The sequence below is a fragment of the Platalea leucorodia genome (genome assembly GCF_965183815.1).
Source record: "Platalea leucorodia genome assembly, chromosome: 3".
Taxonomy (NCBI): domain Eukaryota; kingdom Metazoa; phylum Chordata; class Aves; order Pelecaniformes; family Threskiornithidae; genus Platalea; species Platalea leucorodia.
Genome location: NC_138825.1, coordinates 26,086,621 through 26,108,134, shown reverse-complemented (window position 1 = coordinate 26,108,134; position 21,514 = coordinate 26,086,621). Strand labels below are relative to the sequence as shown.

At 43.3% G+C, this 21,514-nt stretch overlaps 1 protein-coding gene across 14 annotated transcripts in view; it reads left to right on the top strand.

Annotated features, from left to right (window-relative positions):
• RPS6KC1 (ribosomal protein S6 kinase C1) overlaps nucleotides 1–19,608 on the top strand; it is a 99,843-nt gene extending 80,235 nt beyond the window's left edge. For 5 of the 14 annotated variants that reach the window (XR_014227793.1, XR_014227794.1, XR_014227796.1 and 2 more), the window contains 4 exons: nucleotides 6,553–6,635; nucleotides 7,330–7,425; nucleotides 10,552–11,742; nucleotides 12,323–13,166. Coding sequence is in view for 4 of the 14 variants with exons in the window: in XM_082307942.1 (XP_082164068.1) it covers nucleotides 6,553–6,635; nucleotides 7,330–7,425; nucleotides 10,552–10,662 (290 nt within the window). In the remaining 10 variants the exon portion in view is untranslated. Of the gene's footprint in view, nucleotides 1–6,552; nucleotides 6,636–7,329; nucleotides 7,426–9,312; nucleotides 9,534–10,078; nucleotides 10,525–10,551; nucleotides 11,995–12,322; nucleotides 13,167–16,533; nucleotides 16,642–19,519 lie in introns of those variants that run through there. The other 9 variants (XR_014227792.1, XR_014227799.1, XR_014227795.1 and 6 more) reach the window with 9 other exon arrangements.
• The last annotated feature ends 1,906 nt before the right edge of the window (nucleotides 19,609–21,514 follow it).

The following is a 21,514-nucleotide window of genomic DNA, read 5'->3' as shown; positions in this document are numbered from 1 at the left end:
GTATTAGTCTGATGCTTTCATAAGCTGTGTGCTATAATCAAGCCTTATTTAGACAAACTAGCCTTCACAGAAGCCCGCACATAAATATATGGTATATTTGGTTTTATCTAACCTGCTACTAATTGTACGCAATGCAAAACCTAAGCAAAAAGAAGGCTTTGTGGGTAAAGGATTTCGTTCCAAAAAAGACCAAAATGTTTCAATGTGCAACCTGATTTTTATACTCCCAAATGAAGATGTCACTTCTGCTCTCAGACAATTGAAAATACAGATGCAAAGTGCAGCTGATAACCTAAAACATATGGCATGAAAATAAAAATTGCTAGGTTGCTATTATTAGCCTGTATGCTATAATTTTTATTTACTGAATAAGGAAAAAATGGTTTGCCTCTGTTTACCAAATAGATATTTGATTCTGGAAAACCTGCATATTATTTGTGTATGTGTTTTTCAGTAGGAGTTTGCAGGCGCTCATTAAATCTGCTATTTTGTATTATAGCAATTTAATTTGAGTAGACTGTTTAAGAAGCAAAATAGCTGTGGTAGATTAAAGTGCCATTGACCCTGAGAGGTGTCGAGGGGTGGGCTGGTCTCGTGGTTACAGTGTAAGACTGGACTTGGTAGATTTTATCTCTGACTCTGTCCTAGCTTTTTGTGTGGCATTAATGTCCAGGATAATCCTAAAAAGGAAAGGAAAAAACAGGGCAGGTGAATGAGCTTCGAGCAGCAAGGACAGAAGGATGGGCTAGCTTGATTTGAAAAGCCCTGGCAATAGAAAACAGGACTAAACGTTAACAAGAAAAATATATGGCTGGTGTGAATAACGAGGAAAGGTCTGGAGCTGCAGAAAAAGTACTGATTATTGTGAAGCTGAGAGTAACAAGTTTACAACAACCATTTGGAGTGGTACGGTTCTCCAAAGACACCTGAGTGTCCCACAGAAAACAATGACAACTGACTGCTCCCAAAATAGCAAGATGTCCTGAACCTGGAGTAGGTAATTGAAAGCATAGGTCTGGGGAGAGAATCGGGTATTTTCTGAAAATAATCTGATGTGGTTTGGCACTCAGGCTTGTTGTGAGTACGCTACATGTTTCACGTGAAGCACATGTTCTTGTGGTTTTTTGGAGACTCTGTAACTACAATAAGCAGTAAGATGGACTGAAGCTGTTGATTTGTAAAAATCTGGTATTTTAGTCTGGCTGACATAAAAGCCAGTTAATAACTCTGGAAGAAACTGTAATTTACCTGTGTGGTGGTGTTGGTTTTGGTTTTTATCTATTTTATTTTTTAATTTTTAAATTATTACTATTATTACAGATGGGGCTAAAACTTGAAGACAGTATAGAAGATGCCTTTTGAATATAAATGAAGCTAGCTGAAAGGTTAATTAGTGTTTGCTTTGTTTTTTGATAACAGAGCAATAAAAAGTTTCTTTGTCTCTCGTCACGTGATTATTTTAGAGGAAGTTTAATTCCATCTTGGGCTGCTAAAAGGAAGAAAGAACACAGTTCCCTTTATTAATTTTTTTTCTTTTAGTGACATGAGAAAATTTCTTCCAAAGAGGAACATAGATGCTCATATGTTTTTGAATACCTTTAAGATCAAACTTCCTATTTTCATACTCCATTTGATCTTAGCGGATGTTCATTGGACTTGCCTCACTACTTTATTGTTTAAAGACCATGATAAACTTTTTATACTTAACTATAGATGGTTCAATACTGTGTTTTATAAATTGCTAAAGCATTTTAGGCAAAGCATTATGACCAGATTGCTTGTGTGATGTGCTATTTAGTGACTGTATCTTACGATATCTTGGCTGACTGAGTCTGCCTAGAGTAAATTAGCTTGGACTCATTTTACTTGGTTCTCTGCAAATGCTTCTTTACATATATAGATAGTAAAATATGATAAAATAGTAAGCTTTTAAAATTAAACGAGTGCAAGGTAAATAGAATTTCTGAAGCGACGCTAACGGTTTTTCATGCAATACTGTTTATCTTAATGGCCACAGAAAGGGAAAACATTGTGTCTGGTGTTTTCAGGATGTTGGACAAGTCCATCTCCTCCTGAATGGTTTCAGACACCTGATGGTAGTTCAGATGGGTCTCCTCGTTTTCTTATCACTGCAGAAGCAATACTTGAAGGTATGCTGTTTCTGCTTGAAACACGGGCTAAGGGAAAGGGCCTCCTCGGGTTTTGAAATTCTTATCAATCCACCAAGAGTCAAATGATTCCCTTCTTAATTCCAGGAGAACCACCTTTATGCAAAGCCCTTCCTGAGTCTTAGGTGTTTGGAGAAGCAGTACTTCTACCTAGAGATTATTTTGTTGTGAGCTGACTTCAGATGCATTTTTCTGGATGTTACACAGTTTATCCTACAAAGTTTTTGATTGAGTATTTGTGCTTGGTGATTTGCAAGCCATCTGCCCTGAGTTGCACAGTGAATGGCTAAGTCCACCTTTAAGCCTGGCTTCTTTTATGTTAACTAGTGTTTGTGTGTGCTGATTGGAAGGCCTTATTGTCAGCCCTGGAGGAAACTGTACTTGGGAGAAAATGTTTGAGGTGTGGTAGCAAAAGCCTTTGAAATCCTTCGGCATGAAGTGTATATTTCAGGTTAAGGTGCTGTAGAAAGAATGAGAAAATCAGCCTTGGTGTTACAGTTAATAACTTTATTGAGGCTGTGTGTTCAAGAGAGGTGAAGTTCTGCTTTTTTACTTTAGAACTGGCACTTCTGTTTAAAAATACAGAGCGTCGTCAGCTCCGTATCCCTTACCAGGAAGTAAGGTATTACTGTGTATAATGCAAATACTGAGATAAGTATGGAAACCATAAAGAAATGGCCTTTCAGTTGAGACCAGCTGCTCTGGAAGGAGGACAGTGCTGGCTAGTGAAGGTGTTTACCTGTACCATCTGTCTCTATCTGAACCTGATAGTGTTTTACAAATCTCCTTCCCTTCAGTTACCTCAGCGGCTGCTGTTGAAGTTGCTTCTGTGCAGGAATTTAGCATTGCTGTTGACATGTGCTGCTTGGTGCTAGATGTCGTATGGGCATGCACCGGGAAGGGAGAAAGAAGAAAGTTCTCCCTTTTAATGAAGTTGCAGTAAAGTTGGAAGAGCTACTGATTTTTTTTTTCACTCTACTTTTTTATTTCTCTGATTTAAAAGGATTTTGTATTTGAGAATGATACGAATATTTTTTTCTGCAAATTCGGTACTGCTAGCCCTAGAAACACCAACACCGTGCACATGTGTGCGCACGTTTATGCTTGTACAAATGTGGATAAGGTCCTTGATTTCAAGGTTCATGAAGTAAAGAATTGGCACAAATATCCCCATGTTATTCACTTAAGCTTATGGGTCGCTACTATTTATTGTCTAAATTACTTTACTGATGGATTGAGATGAAAATGTTTTCTTAGTGAAGGCAGATATTGTAGTTCAGATTTATGGCAATATTAAAGCTTTAAAAAAAGCATATGCCCTGTGTGGTATATTACATTAGCTAGCTACTCTGTATCACTTGAAAGCACTTCATAATCTATAGTTTCTAAATTTTCCCATGATGTGTAGTCAAGATAAAATGCAGTAATATTGATGTGATATCCTGAACTTATTATGATCAGCGTATTGCATCAGAAGTAATGTGACCTGTTTGAAGTAAGGGAATGTAAACAACACATGTTTATTTGTAGTATTCACAATAATTTTTTTTTTTTTTTTTTTAAGGAAAACATTTATTTTAATCTGAAGTAAGGAAACTTTGTGAGCTAGGGGAAGCAACAGGAAAGCAGGCATTGGGTAATAGGAGAAAAGTTGAGCTAAAATTTAGTTTCTGTAAAAAAGGATACTCAGATATTCCCCTCAGCTGAGTTTTCCATTTTCTGTTCTGTGTTGGTACAGATGATTTATCACGCAGTTTCTGCTGCGTGCATGAGAACCCAGCCGGAGCCCTTCAGCCCAGGGAGAAATCTGTGTTACTTGACTGTTCTCAGTTTATCCCACTTGTGTCGTTTTGGTCACGGTCAAAAGTGGGTGGAAGAGTTCAGTGCTACTCTCTGAAGAGATCTGCGGTGACATTTGTTTTGACTTGGCATATATTGAAAGTGTTCTTACAGTTGAAAATATGAGCTTGGATTTTGGAGAAGTGGACTCTAGTTTACTTTTTGAGTCTTACTCTGTGTCCATTTTCTTCATCAGTGAAGTAAGTGAGGTTACATGAACTCCCCGTAACGAACAGAGTGTGATTCTGTGAAAGAAGGCAGCGTAACTTTGATGCTTTAAAGAACTGGATCAGCATCTGTGATTGTCAACATAAAAGGAAATAATACCAAAACCCAGAAGTTATTTTTCTGTAATATTTCTTCTCCCTGTGCTCAGAATTATGCTTTTTTCACCTTTAGAATTTTTTTTATATTGGGCTGTGACTCAAGAGGCCCATCCCCACTGAATGTCTTTGGGGAAGAATGGATTATCTCCTTTTGTGGCATTATTCTAAAATTCAAGATGTGTCAATATGGGGAAGCTAATGGTAGCATAGGAACTGAGAATGTAGTAGTCGGTCTTAATTAACTCTTGGCTTTACTGTCCTTATTCTGGAATAAGTGTGGAATTTAATTTAAAAATAAAAATCTTCATTTGTTTGGAAGAAAGCTCTCTTAGTCTAGAATATCCACAGGATTCAAGCCACATGGGAAAGAAAACTCTGCTCTAAAGAAGCCTAAAGTATTTGGTTTTAGATTTTACCTTCCCTTCATGTTATTTTGGTTTTGGATGTACATTATTGGAACATACAGGAAAACTAGGAAATCACAATCAGACTGGAAAGGCATTTCCATTCAGTAGGTTTCACTGAGAGATTCTATGAAAGTCTTTCACCAGCTGGTTCATGTGGAAGGGCCCGAATTTGGTTTTTTTGTTTTTCTTTTTTCAAGGACAGTTACCTAGAAGGTCTGCCTTTCTGAAGGGACATAAAATTAAATTGCAAGAACAGATTTTGATTTTTACACAAATTCTCTCAATTTACCATAATTTCAACTTCAGCTGGATGCTTGCCTGGGATTTTAAAACATTTTAAAAATGCCTGTAATTATGCTGATACAGTTCCTCATGTGGCTGCCATTATATCTTTGTAAAAGTTTCTTGATACTGATGGAAGTGTTAGTCTGTAAGGAACGGAATAAATTCTAATGTGTGGCATCCTTATAGTGATGTATCGGGCATTCAAATGCCATTAACTGTAATAAACTTCTCCACGTGAGGGATGTCCTACCTAAAGAAACAATGTCTGCGCCATCCTTCCTCGTTGCTCTTGCAACAGCAACCTCAGCCTAGTCCTCTGAGGTGCTGAGCGCCTTCCAGCTTGTGTGGCAGCTGTCCGAGGGGGCACATCCCCGTGCTCGGCGTGTGTGTGCGTCTCTGCATCTGGGGAGGTCTGGGGCTACCGCCTTCCTTTCCCTGACCCTGGAGTGTGACTCATCTGTAGTTCTCCTTGGCCATGCTCATGCTAAGCTCCATAAAATGATGAGCAAGATTTTTTCGAACATGCCATAATGCTTTTCACAGCACCGACTGTGTGACTATATGCTAATTGTTGTCCTCTGCTGCAAAGCTGGTGTGGCTTTTGCCACCAAAGCTATTTTAGTGCAGCTTCTGCATTTTTTGACAGTCGAAATGAAGATTTCATCTTCATTGCAATCTGTTTTTCTGCCTGTTTAAGAGCAGACAGTGTGGTGTATTTGTATTTAATAATTTTTTGTAGTTTAAAGCCTGAGTCAGTGGAGGCTAAGTTTTCTGCATGCGTCATGCTATAGAATATGTGAATGTGTATGGCAAGGGACTCTGTAACTCCCATCTCACCTCTCCACTGTCTCTTGTGCATGGACAACAATAAGAGAGTGTTGGGTGCTGGCTGGATGCTGGGGAAAACAACTTTTTGTACCTAGGCACAATTTGGGCGGGCCTGTAGTGATAGACAGTTGCTACCCGTGGTTAGGCTATGTGAAGTAGATTTAGCATCTCTCTCTGGTTCCCAACAGACAAGAGAGGCTATTGTGAAAAGCCTCCCATGGTGATCCCAGCAAAGGGTGTGGGATAGCCAAGGGACAAATCCTGCCCTCTAAGACAAAATTAAGTCATGCAGTAGACTCTTATAACCTCCCTTGAGCTGCTTTTATGGATGCTTCAGGTCACTCTGGTCAGTCCAGCTCTTCTGACCAGGGCAAATTCTCTAAATATGTTTTGCTTTACTGTCTGTCACTGTCCAGTTTTAGTCCAGTATAGAAGCATCCTAACTATAATGCCTACAAGTCTTGAAAATGCCTATGTATGCACAGAAAAGGCAAATTATGGATGAAATGTATAGTGTTGCTGTGTTTGAACAATGCAATCTGTAGGTGGCTAAAGGGCTAACTAAATTGCAGGCATAATGAAAGCTCTGTGGTATTTAGTATATGTTCTGTCAGCATTAAACAGTCACCTTGTAAATATATGTTAATTTTGAAGGTGTAACTGACCTTTTTAATATTAATTGAAATGTCTCATGTTTAGAGGTTGGCACTATCGTAGAAGAGACAGAAGCTTGTGACTGGTGGAGCCTGGGTGCCATTCTTTTTGAACTCCTTACTGGGAAGGTAGGGCTGGGGCAAGTTACTTGATAAAACTAACCTCTTGGCCAGTAGTTTCTCACAAGTGGTGTGCCCAGTTGTGATTTCCTTGCTTGTCTTTCTCAGACGTGCTTTGCCAACCTGAGTACCCTCAATTTGCTTGGTCTGCATGGGACCAGAGAAATGAAACATGCTCAAGCTTCAGCAATTTGATAAAGCCGTATCAAACTCAGGACTGAAAAAATAACCAAAACCCATGCTGCCCTCTCATCCACAGTGAAATCAAAGTTCTCTAACATTCCTTCTGTACATTTACAAAATTTTTGCCCTAATAGTTTCAGTATTATTTCCTGGGACAGTGTAGAAACCATATGTTGCTGTTACACATTAATTCGGTATATTCAGACAAAGAGTGCTCAGCCAAATCAAACCGGTGATTAGTTGACAGTTCTGCATGAAGAAAGCAAAGTCCACCAAATTCCGAGACTCTGCAAATTTGAGCAATAGAGCACAAGCACTAAGACGTAAATGTTCTAAAACTGTATCTCCAAGGGAACATCAGTGTCTGTAGACATTCCTCCCAGAATCAGTACTTCATACTAAGAAGCACTGAAATTTTAGCTGTGTTAATTTGCATGTATGCTAGGAGATAATCCAACACTACAATTTTTAATTAATAAATGTATCTTCCTGCTTTCCTTTTTTTTTTTTTCTTCTCCAGACTCTGGTTGAGTGCCATCCATCAGGAATAAACACTCACACTTCTTTGAGTATACCAGACCATGTATCAAAGGAGGCCAGATCACTGATTCAGCAGGTAATTGAGGGGAAAATCTGTTTTCTACTGGTACACGTGTAGACTGGACAAATACTTATATACCTAAGTTGTTCTGGTGAAGTAAATGTAAAAACAGAAAGCTGCTGATAGGCATGTGGGTGGGTCTTTTGTCAGCACTGATGAATTTTGCCCAGCTGTCTTGTTGCATCTGGAAACTTTGACTTCTGCTGCGAGGTGTCTCTGTAGAAAACTGGAATGTTTTGCCATTTCTTCAAAGAATAAGTTTGGTCAATGCTGAGTGCTTTGGAAACACCTGCTGGTGATGCATAAACATTTTAGGAATTCTGCCCTAAATGTAATGAATTGAATTAAACTAAAAAATGTTGATGCCAATTCAGCAAGGTAGCTGTAAGTACTATGAAACCTGTAACACATTGATTAGAAGTTATGACATTGCTGTGGTTGAAAATCTGTAGCTGTCCTCCAGCTGTCATCCTTCTGGATGCCATTTGTTAAGAAAAGTACTTTAAATTGTGAATGCAATGACTTTTGTAATAAGATATCTGGTGGGTTGGACAAAAGGCAGAGTAGGAAACCTTAAAGTATAGACAACCTTCCAGACTGATACACCATTTTCAAACTAATGGAATAGTATTGGCTGCTGGTTTTAGTTTACTCTTGGCTTTAGGCAGCCAGGATTCAGAGAATAAACTTGTAGTACAGGACCTTGAATTTCAGGTAATACTGTCTTCCTTCTAGTTAATTTTGACCTAATTGAGGAAGCGGAGCCTGGATCTGACCTATTCCACTTCAGTAGAATAAGTGATATATGGGAACTATGTTGTTCTGCTTTGAAGAGCATCTTGCTAGTGGATGCATAAATAATGACATCACTTAGATGTACATTTGAACAGAGCAGAGTGGAAAAAATAGTTCTTGAAGAAAACAAAGGAAAGAGATTTTGAAAATTGAGTGAGTCAAAAGACCCAGTGACAGACTGATTTCTGTGCCATTACTGTGAAATGGTTAATGGAAATGGAGCTAGACGTTTGGACCTTCTGTTTTGACTAGGTCACTTGAAGTCACATAAGGTGAAAGCATGTGTCTGTGTGTTTCTGGCAAAGGTAGAAAGGGAAAAGTGACTAGAGAAAAATCCCATTTTTGTATAATTTGCCTTTGTATTGTTAGATGGTAGCAAATTGTTACCCTCACCCACAGGTGCTACAGGACTCAAATGGCTAAGGGAAAGCCAAATCACACTTGATGAAGGGAATTCCTCCCATTAAGACTAAAATTGAAGACAAATGAAGTCGTCCAGTCCACTTCTCCCTGCCAATGTAGGATTGTTCTTCACTGCAGACTAACGTATTGCCTATTTTCAAATATGCCAGAGTGGCCCTTTTGCCATTTAAGTGGCAAATGTATCTCTGCCACTTGCAGATATATTACAAGGCCATACCTGTTCGGAGAACAGTCACCCCAGTGCCCGTTAGGTTAAGCCTTCTAGTGTAGGGTGGTGACTTATCTGGTGGAGGTTTGGCTATATGAGCTAGTAAATCACATTTTTGTTGTGTGACTATCCAAGGAAGCTGCCATTCATTTTTGAGGAAGCCTTGTCAGGAAAAGGAAGAAAGCTCTCTTGGCATGGATAGCAATTTGTCATTGCGACTTTCCTTCCCCCCACTGCCAAGGGTAAACAGGTCAAAGCATCACAGAATAACTCTCTGGGATCAATGTTCAGCTATACAGAAAACTGTGTCAGGCGTTGTCCCCTGCTGTGGCTTCCAGTGCAGGTGACTTTGTTGTAAACACCTCCTTCATTTAGCCAGCTTCTAAGAAAACAGAGAGCTGTTTATTTCTGGTAAAGGATGAAGTTGTTATTTTTACGTTGGTTTGGTATTTTGCACCCAATATTTTTTTTTTCAGGCACCTCCAGGCTTTACTACCAACAAAGTATGCAACATGACTTTTCAATAGGTATCTATTGCAGTTTGTGTTGCATCTGCTTTCTAAGATTAAAGTTCTTCTGGAAAGGCAAACTCTAGAAAGTAAGTGTCCGTGCTTACTTTCCCCCTGCTGGTGCTGGTTGTATTTCAGCAGAAGGCAGAGAGACCCTGGCTGCGTCTGTTTCTGCTGGCTTGTGGAAGGTATCAGAGCAGCACTGTTGACTGTCACCGAGCTACCTTTACTATGTGACATTATGACTGCAAATAGCAGAGTCATCTTAAAATGTGTAAATTCCTATGTTTATGGATGTAGACTCACTTAGATGTTGAGTGCATTAAGATATGAATACACATTGTTCCAAGTGACAACTGGGAGAAGTTATCCTATTAGCTGTTGCAGAAAAGGCAAGAAAGAAATCATGCCTTTGTACTGGCTGTAATTGAATAGAGTATAAACAGTTCTCTCAAACTGCAAAATATTTTTGTGTGTCTTTATTAGTCTCTTTGGAGTATTACCTTTGCATTCCCTTTTATATGGATTGGTATTTTTGAACAGATGTAAATATTGTGATTTCCTTTTCACATGAATTCAGCATGTGATGTACAACTAAAAAGACAACGAGGTGCTGAATTTTAGGAAATTTCCATTAAGCCATTACACTGTTTTGTTTCTTTCACTGGGGTTTTGATTTTTCAGTTTTAGTCCATTTGTAGGACTCTCTAAAACTTTTTTTTTTTCTTTTTAGGAAATAGAGAACTGGCTGTAATATCCTGGTGTTTTAGGACCAACTTACAATTTATGAAATGGAAAGTTACAGACCACTGTCTCCGATGTAGCTGTAACGCAGTGGTGTGAGCAAAGGTTAACATGAAGTAAACGCAGTGTCCAGAGTTCTACCGATGCAGGCTCTGGCTGCTGTTCTCTATTTTAAAATGAGGTTACACTTAAAATGAAGTCCCAATGTGCAGTGCTTCAGGGAATTGCATGCTGTGATCAGTAGTCTCTGAAGACTGTAACACTGAGACTCAAGGAAAGGAGAGTCTTCTTCCATTTACTGGATTTTAGGAATTTCAAGTATGCTTTCGCACTCTTGAAAGTAATTCATAGAACAGGAAAACGGTAGGATGTCCCTTACCTTAGACCTTTCTGGAACTTTTAAGCAGTTGTTTTTGTTCTTACTCACTGAATCATATATATTTTTTTTCTTTTTATATCAAGCTTTTGCAGTTTAATCCTGCGGAGCGTCTTGGTGCTGGCGTTGCTGGTGTTGAAGACATCAAATCTCATCCATTTTTTGCCCTTATAGAATGGGCAGATCTGCTGAGATGAGAGATGCGTGCCCTCTGAACAAACTCAGGTCAAGTGGACAAGTTTCTCTGGCACAGAAGGACCCTGACTTGCTTCCTTTGGATGTCCCAAACCATTTGGACGTGATGACTAAAGGACGCTGGAGCAATCGGGCCAAAAGTGAACACTTTTAACAGGAATCACTGGTTGTACAGGGTGCTAGCTTATTTTTACGGCAACTCGTTGCTACGTATGTGTAAGTCTTTTCGCCAAAGGGTGGTTTGTGGTGAAACTCCTGGGCAGCATGTTTAGCACTGCCAGCTTGTTGACTAAGTAGAAACAGGAATGTGCTCCTGGTGCTTTGTCTGATGATGGAAGTGTCTATAGACCGTGCCAGCTGAAAGTATCTTTTATAGTGTCAACAGAACATTTCCCTATGCTAAGTGCAGCCCTGGGGGGGCGAGGGGAGGAAGGAGCAAATAACTTGTTAACGGTATATGCTGAATAAAATACTAAAATGCTTTATGCAAAAGTTGACACGTTAAAAATAATATATCCATTAAAAATTAAGAAAGCTGTTGCATAATACTGTGGAAAGTGTCTTGAAAATGGCATATAATTTCCCGCTGTGGAAAGAGCGTATAAAAGGCAAATAATGCTGTCAAATGTTGTACTTTGTTGGCTGGCAATGTCTGTTTAAAACTCTTGACTCCGTTGTATTTGATGAGCTTCATGTTAAAGTCACTACAGAAAGGGAAATCTTCGTTTCCTCAGCCAGATAAACACTGCTTTAGCACTCTAATAAGCAGCAAGAAAACACAATGCTAAATAAGTGTATAGATTAAAAAAGGAAAAACCTCTTCTCTCATCACTGCAGCCACCACTTTATCACTTAATGAACTTTACTTCCTCTAAGTGTCCTATTTTTAGCTGCTACTTCAGGAAAAAACCTTTCTGCTCGTGCTCTTCTGCTTGAGGAAGCTTCTGAACTCTCCTGTTTGTTTGTTAATAGTCTTAATAAATCAAAGAAAACCTTCACCCACTCCGCTGCTCGAACAGGAAGAAGCCTGGGATTTGCTCATGCCAAATGACTAAGTGACATCTCTGAGCAAACCCTAGTGGGTAAGACTTGGGCGTGAGCCAATTAGCTGACCTGTTTGTTTGTTAGAAAGGTCTGGAGAATGGGAGAAGAACATAAGACATGCAGAATATTTTGCTGTGTGCTGCTGTTGCTGCTAAGCAGCCATGCTTATATGGGTTCCTGATGTACAAATGCTGTGCGCTGCGATGCTTGTACAGATTATGGATCTGTGGGGTTTTTCCTAAATGTTCCCTTCGCTCTCGCTCTTTTTTTTTTTTTTTTTTTTTTTTTTCCTTTTTCTTCTTCTTCTCCCCAGCTTTATCCGGAGAACAAAGGGCAAATTCCTTTGGGAAAGTGAGGTGACAGCAATGATTATTGAATTTACAACTCAAAAAAAAAAAAAAGCATCCCTCCATTTGTATTTTAGCAGTGTATTTTATGGGCATTCCCAAAAGTGCATCTGCACAGTCTCCATCTGTTAGACACCAGGTCGGTGTATTCAAATAAAGTGGAAAAGGAAAATACTTCACTTAAACAAAGGAAATCTGGAAACTTTTTTTTCCTTTTTAAATTATTCCACTCCCCTCTTTTTTTCTTTCTTCCCTTTCTTGTGATCACCAGGCCAGCAGAGGGGCTGTAACAACACCGCAGGTTGTAACCAGGTCACTAGTATCACTGCCTACGGAGCGCTGTCCAAGATTACATCACTCTCAGAAACTGTGTTTCAACCTACCACCCTCTGGCTTCATAACAGGAACTCCCTCAGGTGAGCCACAGGAACAACTTCCTGCGCCGAGCGGCTCGGAAATCTCTAATGCGGAGACCAAGCTGATCCAGAGCTTCCTTCCAGCACTGCCCTGGCTGTGACTTTGGAGAGGGCTCGTTGCTCAAGGGAAGACTCCCTTCCCTTGGCCACCTGACTCCATCCCTGGGGCTCTCTAGCCTGGCCACCAGACAATGGCGTTGCCCGTGTTGATCTGTCCCATTGCATTTGCCTGGTGATAACTGTAAAAAAAAATATTTCCCATGTTACTTTAAAATGCTCTCTTGTTCAGGTTGTGCCCATGTGGTGGTTGCAAGTAAAGGCAGGATAAGATAGCACAGGAGCACAAGCCGGTTTCTGTGAGCAGCAGAAGGAAAACACTGTTCTAGCAGAAACCGGATGACCAGTCACTCTCACTGCAAAGCACTTGGTTTAGTTCGTGACACAGAAATGTTTCTTTTTCAAGTATGTTAGTAGTGAGGAAATCTAGATCATGGAGACTAGAAGGAATGGGGCACTTGGTAAGACGGCTTGCCAGAAATGAGCCTTTGAGATGCTACAGGTTTTCATACCTTTACCACTGACTCAGATAATGGTTTTGCTAATGGAAGCACAGTCTGGAGTTAATTGAACAAAAATTCCTGCTTCTACCTTTTTTTTTTACCTTTAACATGTATTATGTTGTATTAGTGTTTACATGTATTCCTTTAATAAACAAAACCATTCAAGCCTAATTCAGACCTTGGGTTTCTGAACTTTACATTTAGTTGTTGAAGACAATCCTTCCTACCTAATCAGTGCTTTTTGTCCTTGGCTTTTATGACTTGAAATGTTCTAGGTATCTTCCTTTTGGTGCCTCTTATGAAGCCCTGTGGTGCACATCTCTGTTTTGCTGACTGTTAAGTAGTGCAAAGTCCATTCCGCCTTCCTTCTGTTACACCTAATGGCTGATAGCAAAACAAATCAGTGCCATTTTGTTCACAGGGATTAGTGAGAGTCTATGTAAAACACAGTAAAATAAACCTATAGATTTTCCTGTTCTCCTGCGGGTGTTCAGGTAAGCCAGGTAACACACTTAGGACATCTCAAAGTGGTAATTCATTGCACCCTGTTGAACCACTCTCTAATGTTTTTTGTGTCCTACTAAGAAAAACTGGGAGACAAAATGTTTGAAGGCTTGCACTGGGTAAAATTGCTGTGAGGCGAGCCAGGGCCCCTGCCCAGACCTACGGAAGAAATTGCATCTCGTCAAATACAAGGGGCATAACTTTTTTGGCTTTTAATGGCTGTATTCACAGCTTCCGTGCTTGTAGCGCAGCTCCTATATCTACTGTGAAAATCACCTCTCAGACAGCAGTCACTGTCACGCTGACTCTCCGCGCACCTTTGGGATGCTGAGTCGGCAGGGTTACCTGCGCCGGAACATCCACCCGGCGCCCCTCTCCGGCGCTAAACCTGTTCCTTGGTGTGTCCCCGCAGCGAAGGGCACGGGGATGAAGAAGGCTGGGGAGGTCAGCCTTCTCTAAATGAAGCACTCAGCATAACAAGGTACAGGGAATTGCGAAGTAAACCGCTACGGGATTTTTTTTTTTTTTTTTTTTTTTTTGAGTGTGGTGTCATTTGTTTTCTCAAGGACACTGAGTAGGAAGCTGGAGAAACAGAAACTTCCTCTCTGGTGAGATTTATGGTAGGGATTTTAGCAATAAAATGAAAAAAGGACATTTGTTGATTTCTTTGGGTTTGTGCTTTCTGCATGGGCTTTGCTGTGAGCTGGACTCTGCGGCTCCCGGCGCTCTGCATGAGGGGGCCTTTGGGCCCCAGCGCGTGCCGGCGGGGCAGCCTGCGGCCCGCTCTGGCCATGGCGAAGCACCCCAGCGTCCTCTTCCAGTCAGCAGCGTCTGTGGCTGAAAAGCACCTCTCGCAGGTGGCCCTCGGCTCTGCGTGTCTTCTGAGCCACGCGGAGCTTTCAAGTCGGAGCCCCCCAGCTTTTTGCAGGGGCCGAGAAGTTGCGCGGACAGGATTTCTTTGTCTCTCTGCAGCAGCGGCCTATTAAATGCTGCCCCTTCCCTCGCCTCAGCGGCTCGTTACCTCAGGACCGCCTGTCCTCGCTGCACGGCGTCCTCGGGGTACGGTCGGAGATGCCGCTGGAGAGGCCCTTCGTGTAACCAGTGCCTCTTGTTTCCTTCCACCATGCTTCTGCCTAGCAGCCTCCTGCGCGGCGTGGTGGGCCGGGCTCTCACTCTGCAGCGGTACGTGGCGCCCCGTGTGTTAATGGTTGTTCTTTAGCGTGCACCCACCAACAAATGGCAGGCTGGGGCGTAGCGAGGACCAGGCCAGGCGTGGGGCTTTGGCCGCCCTGAGTGCCTGAGGACTTTCCGTGTGACCTCGCCTGCAGGGCTGGGCCCCGTCAGGGTGTCGCACCACGGCGCCGCAGAAGGAGAAGCGCCTCGGCAAGGTCAGGAGGCTGGAGTGCAGCTCCCGCTTACCTGAATGCGTGTGGGGGCAAGATGGAGGAGTGAGGGACTTGGCCGAACAGCAGCGGGGGCGCTGGCAGCTGTAGAGGAGCCATGGGGCGTGCGTGAGGGGCTCAGGCAGCCCCCAGGACCGGGTGCCTTGTGCGGCTCCAGCTGCAGTTTGCAAAGGGGTGGCAGAGCCAGCTCCCAGAGGGGGAATGGGACTTGCTTAAAAGGTGCCGAGCAGCTGCTGCTGGCAGCAGTGGTTTAGACTGGCAGCGCACAGCCGTCTCCTGCGCTGCGGGGCCTGGTGGAGGGCTGGTTGCTGCCCGAGCCATCTGCAGGAGCAGAGCCGGGGAGCCCTGGCCCAAAGGTGAGGTGTCCTCAAGAAAATCCCAACTTCTGGGCGGCAAAGCGGTGGAAGTGGTCCCACCTCCTGCTAGCGCTGTGTGGTGAAATCTGCGCCCCTGCTGCCGGGCAGAGGAGGCTAATCAGGGTGCAGCAGAGAGGATGCTCCAGACTCCCGGCAGCGGGTGACAGCTTAACGCGCTGCCCCAACTAGGACCTCGCTGCCTGTTGGCAGACCAGAGGCTCTCCTTCTCCAAAGGCAGCTCTGTCTCCATCTTCTTGGCCCAGGGACCCATCAGAAGGGATTAGAGCTGCTGCCGGAGGGCTGCGGTGGCACTGTGACGGGCAGGAGGGCTGGGGAAGCGTGCAACACTGGGCAGCGGGGAATTAGTGTCCTCTTGGGAAGGCTGCGGGCGGTCGCCTTGACGCTTTGCTGCTGAGATCCTAAGGTTGGCAAGTTTGGGAAAAGTCTTTCTGGGGGCAATGAGCTAGACAAGCCAATTGGCAAGTGGTGGAGCTGGATAAAGATGGGCCAGCCAGGGAAAGAGCAGATGTTGCGGGGGTCAGCGGTCCTCCTCAGCAAAGCCTTGCTAACCTCGTTTTGCTGTGCCTTGGAGACAGAGCCGTTTTGCCTCGGTACAACCTCACCTCTACCAGTTTCTCTCATCCCCTTCCATGAGCTGAGCCATTTATCCCCAGGGTATTTTCTAGGTTTGCTCAGCTGCCTCCATCCATGTCCTGTGTTACATCCTTCAGCCCCGGTCACAGATTTTCTTGCCCTTTCTGTGCCTTTGGTTCTGAAATGTTGCACCAAAATGCTGGGACCCAGGAGTGGATTATTAGATGCAGCTGTTATCCCCATGTACCGATGAAAACAAAGAGAGAGCATTACTCCCACAAAATGAAAGTGCAGGGGTTGTAAAAGCATTAGGAAATTGCTTACCCCAGCAGCGTGCGAGTAACGAGAGTTTTATGGTACCTCGCGCAGTGGTGGGATAACGAGGAAGGAGCCTCCACGAGAGGGGCCGGTGCTGCGCCGTGATTTAGAGCATGGCACTGGCTAGCTACGCTCCACTTGTAGTCTTGCTTGTGCACTGTGGTCTGACATTTGCCAGCTCGTAATCTTCCTTTACGAACCAGGCATGGAGAAGAGCTACTTCAACAGCGTGGACCATGAGCCAAGTGGCATATATCCTTTCTCCAGATTTTTAATTTTTTTTTTACATCCTTCCCCACTACTCTGCCTCCTTGGTCTCCTTCCTTTCCAGCCTCACACCTGCTCTGACCTCAGAGAAGTCCCCCGCGACCAGCCCCTGGTCTCTCATGGTGTCCTGCCAGGCCCAGCAAAGCTGAGACCCAGTAAGGCGAAGTGAGAGGTGAGTTCCCGGGAGAACGACCTTGGCTGCTCCGGCTCCTTGCAGGCACCTCGGCAGGTGCTCTGTGATACTGTAGAGAGTCCTCAGCTAATCGGCTTTCTAGGGTAAAGTAAGCGCACAGTGTGAAGTCCCAGCCCCATTAACATCACTGGGAGTTTTCCATTGACTTTGCTGGGGTCAGGAGAGAAGCCAAGTTCATGAAAATAGGTATAGAGACCTTATTTGCTTTGCTACTTTAAGCACACCTGTGTAGTTTCAGCCTCAGTGTTAGAGAAATAAGCTTTTTTTTTTGTTTTTTTTAAATGTATTTGCTGTTCTGGTGGGTGCGGTTAACATGGCTATCCAGTAACTGTCCCTGGCTGGGGTGAGGTCTGCAACTCTTCTCCCTCAGCTTTTGCTGTGCCGCTGGTTGACTGCCTGAGCCTCCCTGTAAAACAAGCAGGGCATTTTGCTAAGTGGCAGAAATGGGAAGAGTTAGTTAGCGCCTGCCCTGTGTTTTAAGGCTGAGAAGTCTTTGATGAGCGGCGCTGCACATGCCCCGTTAGGGTGACTGGAGCGCGGAGGGCTGAGAAAGGCAGGCATCTGGTTTCCTCATTATTTCTTTTCATAAATAATCCCTTGTCCTTGCACCCTGGACTCTGACAGCATTTAGAACATGCCGGGTGTGTTTTTTTTTTTTCCCTCCTCCGAAATGTATTCATTTGGAGAGCAGTTAAACAATAGGGTTTTGTCTAAATCTTTACCAGCGAAATTGTCAGGAGAGATTTCTGCCCCCCTCTCCCGTCTATCCTCCTTTTGTCTCCTTCAGTTGTCGGGGTCAGGATCCGCCGCCAAACGGAGACCGTGGTTGCTTTTCCAGGCCCCAGATGCCAATATGTGGCAGCATCTGGCTGGTTGGCAGGCGCCGGGGCAGTGGTGCTGGCTGCGCCGCAGCCTGTCATGCGGTGGCGGCATTTGATGGGCGCCCTGCTTCTTTGAGAATATGGTCCCAACCAAGGAAATGGATAATAATTAAATCTACTAAGGGAGGTGAATTATCGGGTAGGGCGGCTGCTGTCAGAAGCTGCGCCGACTCCCAGCCCTGGGTTTTTTTTGTCCTCTTCGGCAGCATCTCGTGTAACCTTACCTTCTTGTGCTGTGAGCGTTTTGGGTGCCTTAAGGCATGGAGCTCCTTGAAAGAGAAATACAAATCACTAAAAATGTAGAGATAAAACCGTCTCCTTAGAGGCCATGTGTTTGGCATGGGAGACACATGATAACAGCTTGCTTTAGAAAGGTGACATTTCCACTGAAGGCTGAATAATAAAAAATGCATTCTAAAAGCCGAGCTTTTCTCTCTCTTCTGATATATTAGACTTTTGTAATGAAGACAGCTTCTGGGACCGGGGAATCTACTGCTTCCTTGAAATATATGCGTGGGAGCTCTCCCTGGCCCTAATGGGTGTCACATGTGGCTCCGGCTACATTAATGTTCCAAGCTCTATTAAAAGGGATTGTCGGTAGCCCTTCACGTGCCGTGAATCAAAGCTGTCTTTCCCTAACTTTGCTTTAGCTCAGGCTCGCCTGTGTAGACAGACTTGCCCAGGGTTAAGTCACTTTTAATATTAAGATATTAAGATGGATAGAAAAGATTCTAATATATGGGGTTTGTTTTTGTTTGTTTTTTTTTTTTTTTTTCCTCCCTTTTAATTCAGAGCTTGCTGGTGAAGGACTCTGGAGGGATGGGGAAGGAGGAGACAGCCAGGCAGCTTAAAGAGGCCTCTGAGGGTCATGTTGAGTCTGTGCTATTATGTTCCAGCGAGGAGAATAGCTTTATTGACAGACAGCTGTTTGACTCCTGCAGCCGTACAGTATTCGCTGCAGATCCGCATAAATGCTGAGCCCATGTTGACAAATTCCTCGTCAGTGCGAGATAGTTAAACCTGCTTGTTTAATCATTTGCGTGCTCTTACCTCCGCAGCTCTGAAAAGAATGAGCTGCTGTTTTACAATACGATGCATGAGAAACCTGTAAATGCTCTGAGGTGTTTCACGTGAGGTTTTCAGGGTGTCTTTTTATTCAGATCCTCTTAGAAATATAGTACTCTATTTTTTTTTGTTATTATGGTTAATTCAGTTTTTAATCTCTTTTTTTTCCTCTAAAAAAGGTGTACTTTTTGTTTTTTCAAATAAAAAATCTGGCAAGTTGGCTTTACAATACAATTAGCGGATCTCTTGGCAGAACTTGGGTGCTGTCTGCAATTTGCCACCAGCACCGCCACAGCCCCTTTAGGAGTCCCACACCTTCGTTTGCAGCACGTGCGCGGAGGCACGTGAGGATGTGTGTTTTGGTTTGGTTTTTCTGGCACAGGGGTATGGAACCTGTGCTACCGGTTGCCTCCTGTCCGTAGCTCAGGGGGTGGCTTTTTGACCTCCCTCCCGCTTCACAATAATATCCGCGTTCATACCAGCATACTATCTTGTCACATTGTTGGCCTCATCTCTGGAAATATAGTATCTAAAATTAAAGAGTTGTTTCCATTTTGGAAATTTCAAGTTGACCTTTGTCACTTAAATAGGGAGAGAGTGGTGTAAGTCAGGGCTCCTGGCACACAGTCAATGAGGAAAAAAAAAGAGATTTCTTTTGAGACTTTCTTCAGACCCTCTTTACTGTGTAGTGTCTCTGTGGTCCTTTCAAAATGTTCCTGGTGTGTGAGTAATTTTCTAGTATACCTTTTGAGATATATTATTGAGGGATGACCAAAAGAGAAGGCCTCGCTGAAATGGCAACCTATTGTTTAGTCAGATAAAAACTTAAAACTAAAATGTCTAATCAGTATTTAGAGAGATTGGTTACTGTATGTTTATGTGGCAGTGAAGGAGATGGGCATTTCTTTCAGGATCACATATAAGACTGTGGATGCTTGAAGTCATTGGCAACTGACAAGCTCTCTACGGCTGTAACTACTGACGGAGCTGGACCTGATGGTGCTGCTGGTTTTTGAGACTTTTTATCAGTTTCCTAGTAAATGCAGGGAAAGCCAATGTCATCTGACATTTTTATTTTTTTAAGTACTAATGTCAGCGCAAGATATTAGTTATAATGAAGATTTACACTTGTGTGATGCACACTTGTGAAAAATCCTGCGTATCCTATGGAAGGACACTTGGCCTGGTCAGCTATCTCTGATGACGCTGCAGAGATCAGCATGCAGAAGAAATAGGGTTTCCATTGATTTCAGAGCATACAGGTACTTTTTTGCATTGATTTAACTAAAAAAACCCAGCATAAATATACAGTCTTATGAGTATGGCACAGCTTTGCCTATTGACCAGGCCAGGCAGCCTCACTCGAAGCCTGAGGAGCCTGGACAGCTCCTACATTACTTCCAAGGGAATTACCTCCTCCTCCTCTCTCCCTACGTATGCTTCTTGGGGGGTTTCCAGTTATTAACCACCTAATTTATTGAATGCTCTTTTTATCATTCATGTGACAGCAATTTTGACTGTCAGTTATTTTTCAGTCTTTTTCCAAGGGAGCTTGGTTCTGACTTGCCTCCCAGCCACTGAAAGGGTGGTTTGCTGCAGAAATTTTGGCTTTCATTCCATTCAAGCATTTCAAAAGCACGGTCACTTCTTTTTAGTACATCCCCATAGCTTGTATGTTGAGGCCCAAGAGCTGTACACGTTTATGTGGCTAATGAAAATATTTCCAGATGAATGAGAAATATTAAAAAAACCCCAACACCCTGAACATAAGCAGGAGCTTTGGAAGTAATACAAACTCTTTTGGCTCAGGGCATAAGCCAACCTTCAGCTAGAGGTCTTTTTAAACAAAAGCTTTCCTTCTGTCCTTCATCTTTCATCATTATAAGAGGAATAGCAACCTATCTTGACATATAATTAATAAAATAACTCAATTGGCCACTTAAATAATTTTTAAGTGCATGACAGCCACAAAGACCAACAGACAAGTTAGCCTTTTGGGGGGACCGAGGAAAGGTAACCACAGAGATCTGGCATAGTCGCTTGAATTTGGAGTCCACCTTCAGAGCAGAGTCAGTAGAGCTTCCAGAAAATGGCTGAAAGCGGGCCAGGCTTCTTCAGGTTTCCACCTTTCAACCCTGCTATTGGTAATATGGCTGTTGTCCTCACTATTTTTTTTTAAACAGGATTTTTGGCTGTAGGCTAACTTTTTTTAGTATAAAAAAAACAAAGCACCAATGGTTCCTGCCAGTGGCGGGGCTGGTATGGTCCCCATCCCAACCAAGCATGAAATGGACCTGCTGGAGAAGGACAGCATGCCAAAAGGCTGGTGAATGAGAGAAAGAATCCCGTTCTGCGTTCAGAGAGATACCACTATTTTGTCTTTATGTTGCGGTCTTGTACGACCCGTGTGCAAGGCTGACGGAAGGAGCATTCCCAGCCTCAGAGAACTGACAGTTCAAACAGCCTCACGTCAGAGGGCCTGAAAAAATGGGGCTGAAGACACAGCGTTTGGTACTATTGATCATGCTGGGACTGGGCACTTCAATCTCTCCTTTAGGTGCTTGACATTTACCAGATGCTTCCCAGCTCAGTGCCACGCTCGCCCTAATAAGAAAGGTGTAGATGATTTATATCCCCCACAATTTTCTCACTTGTTTTCCTTGTTCCTGAATGATGAAAAAGCCGAGTGTGCTGGTGTCCAGGTGTCTCTGTGGTGGGAGCCTCAGAGGACGATGTACAGCAGATCCACCCTGAGCAGCGGGTGACCACAACCGCAAGCGCCCCGGGGAGGCCACTGAGATTGCCGCCACGTGCACCTCTGCTGTCAGGAAGTCCGAGAGGTTTTCTTGCATGGGACGCGACGGGGCTCTTCTGCAGTCACCGGGGAGCGAGCGTTTTCCTTGGAT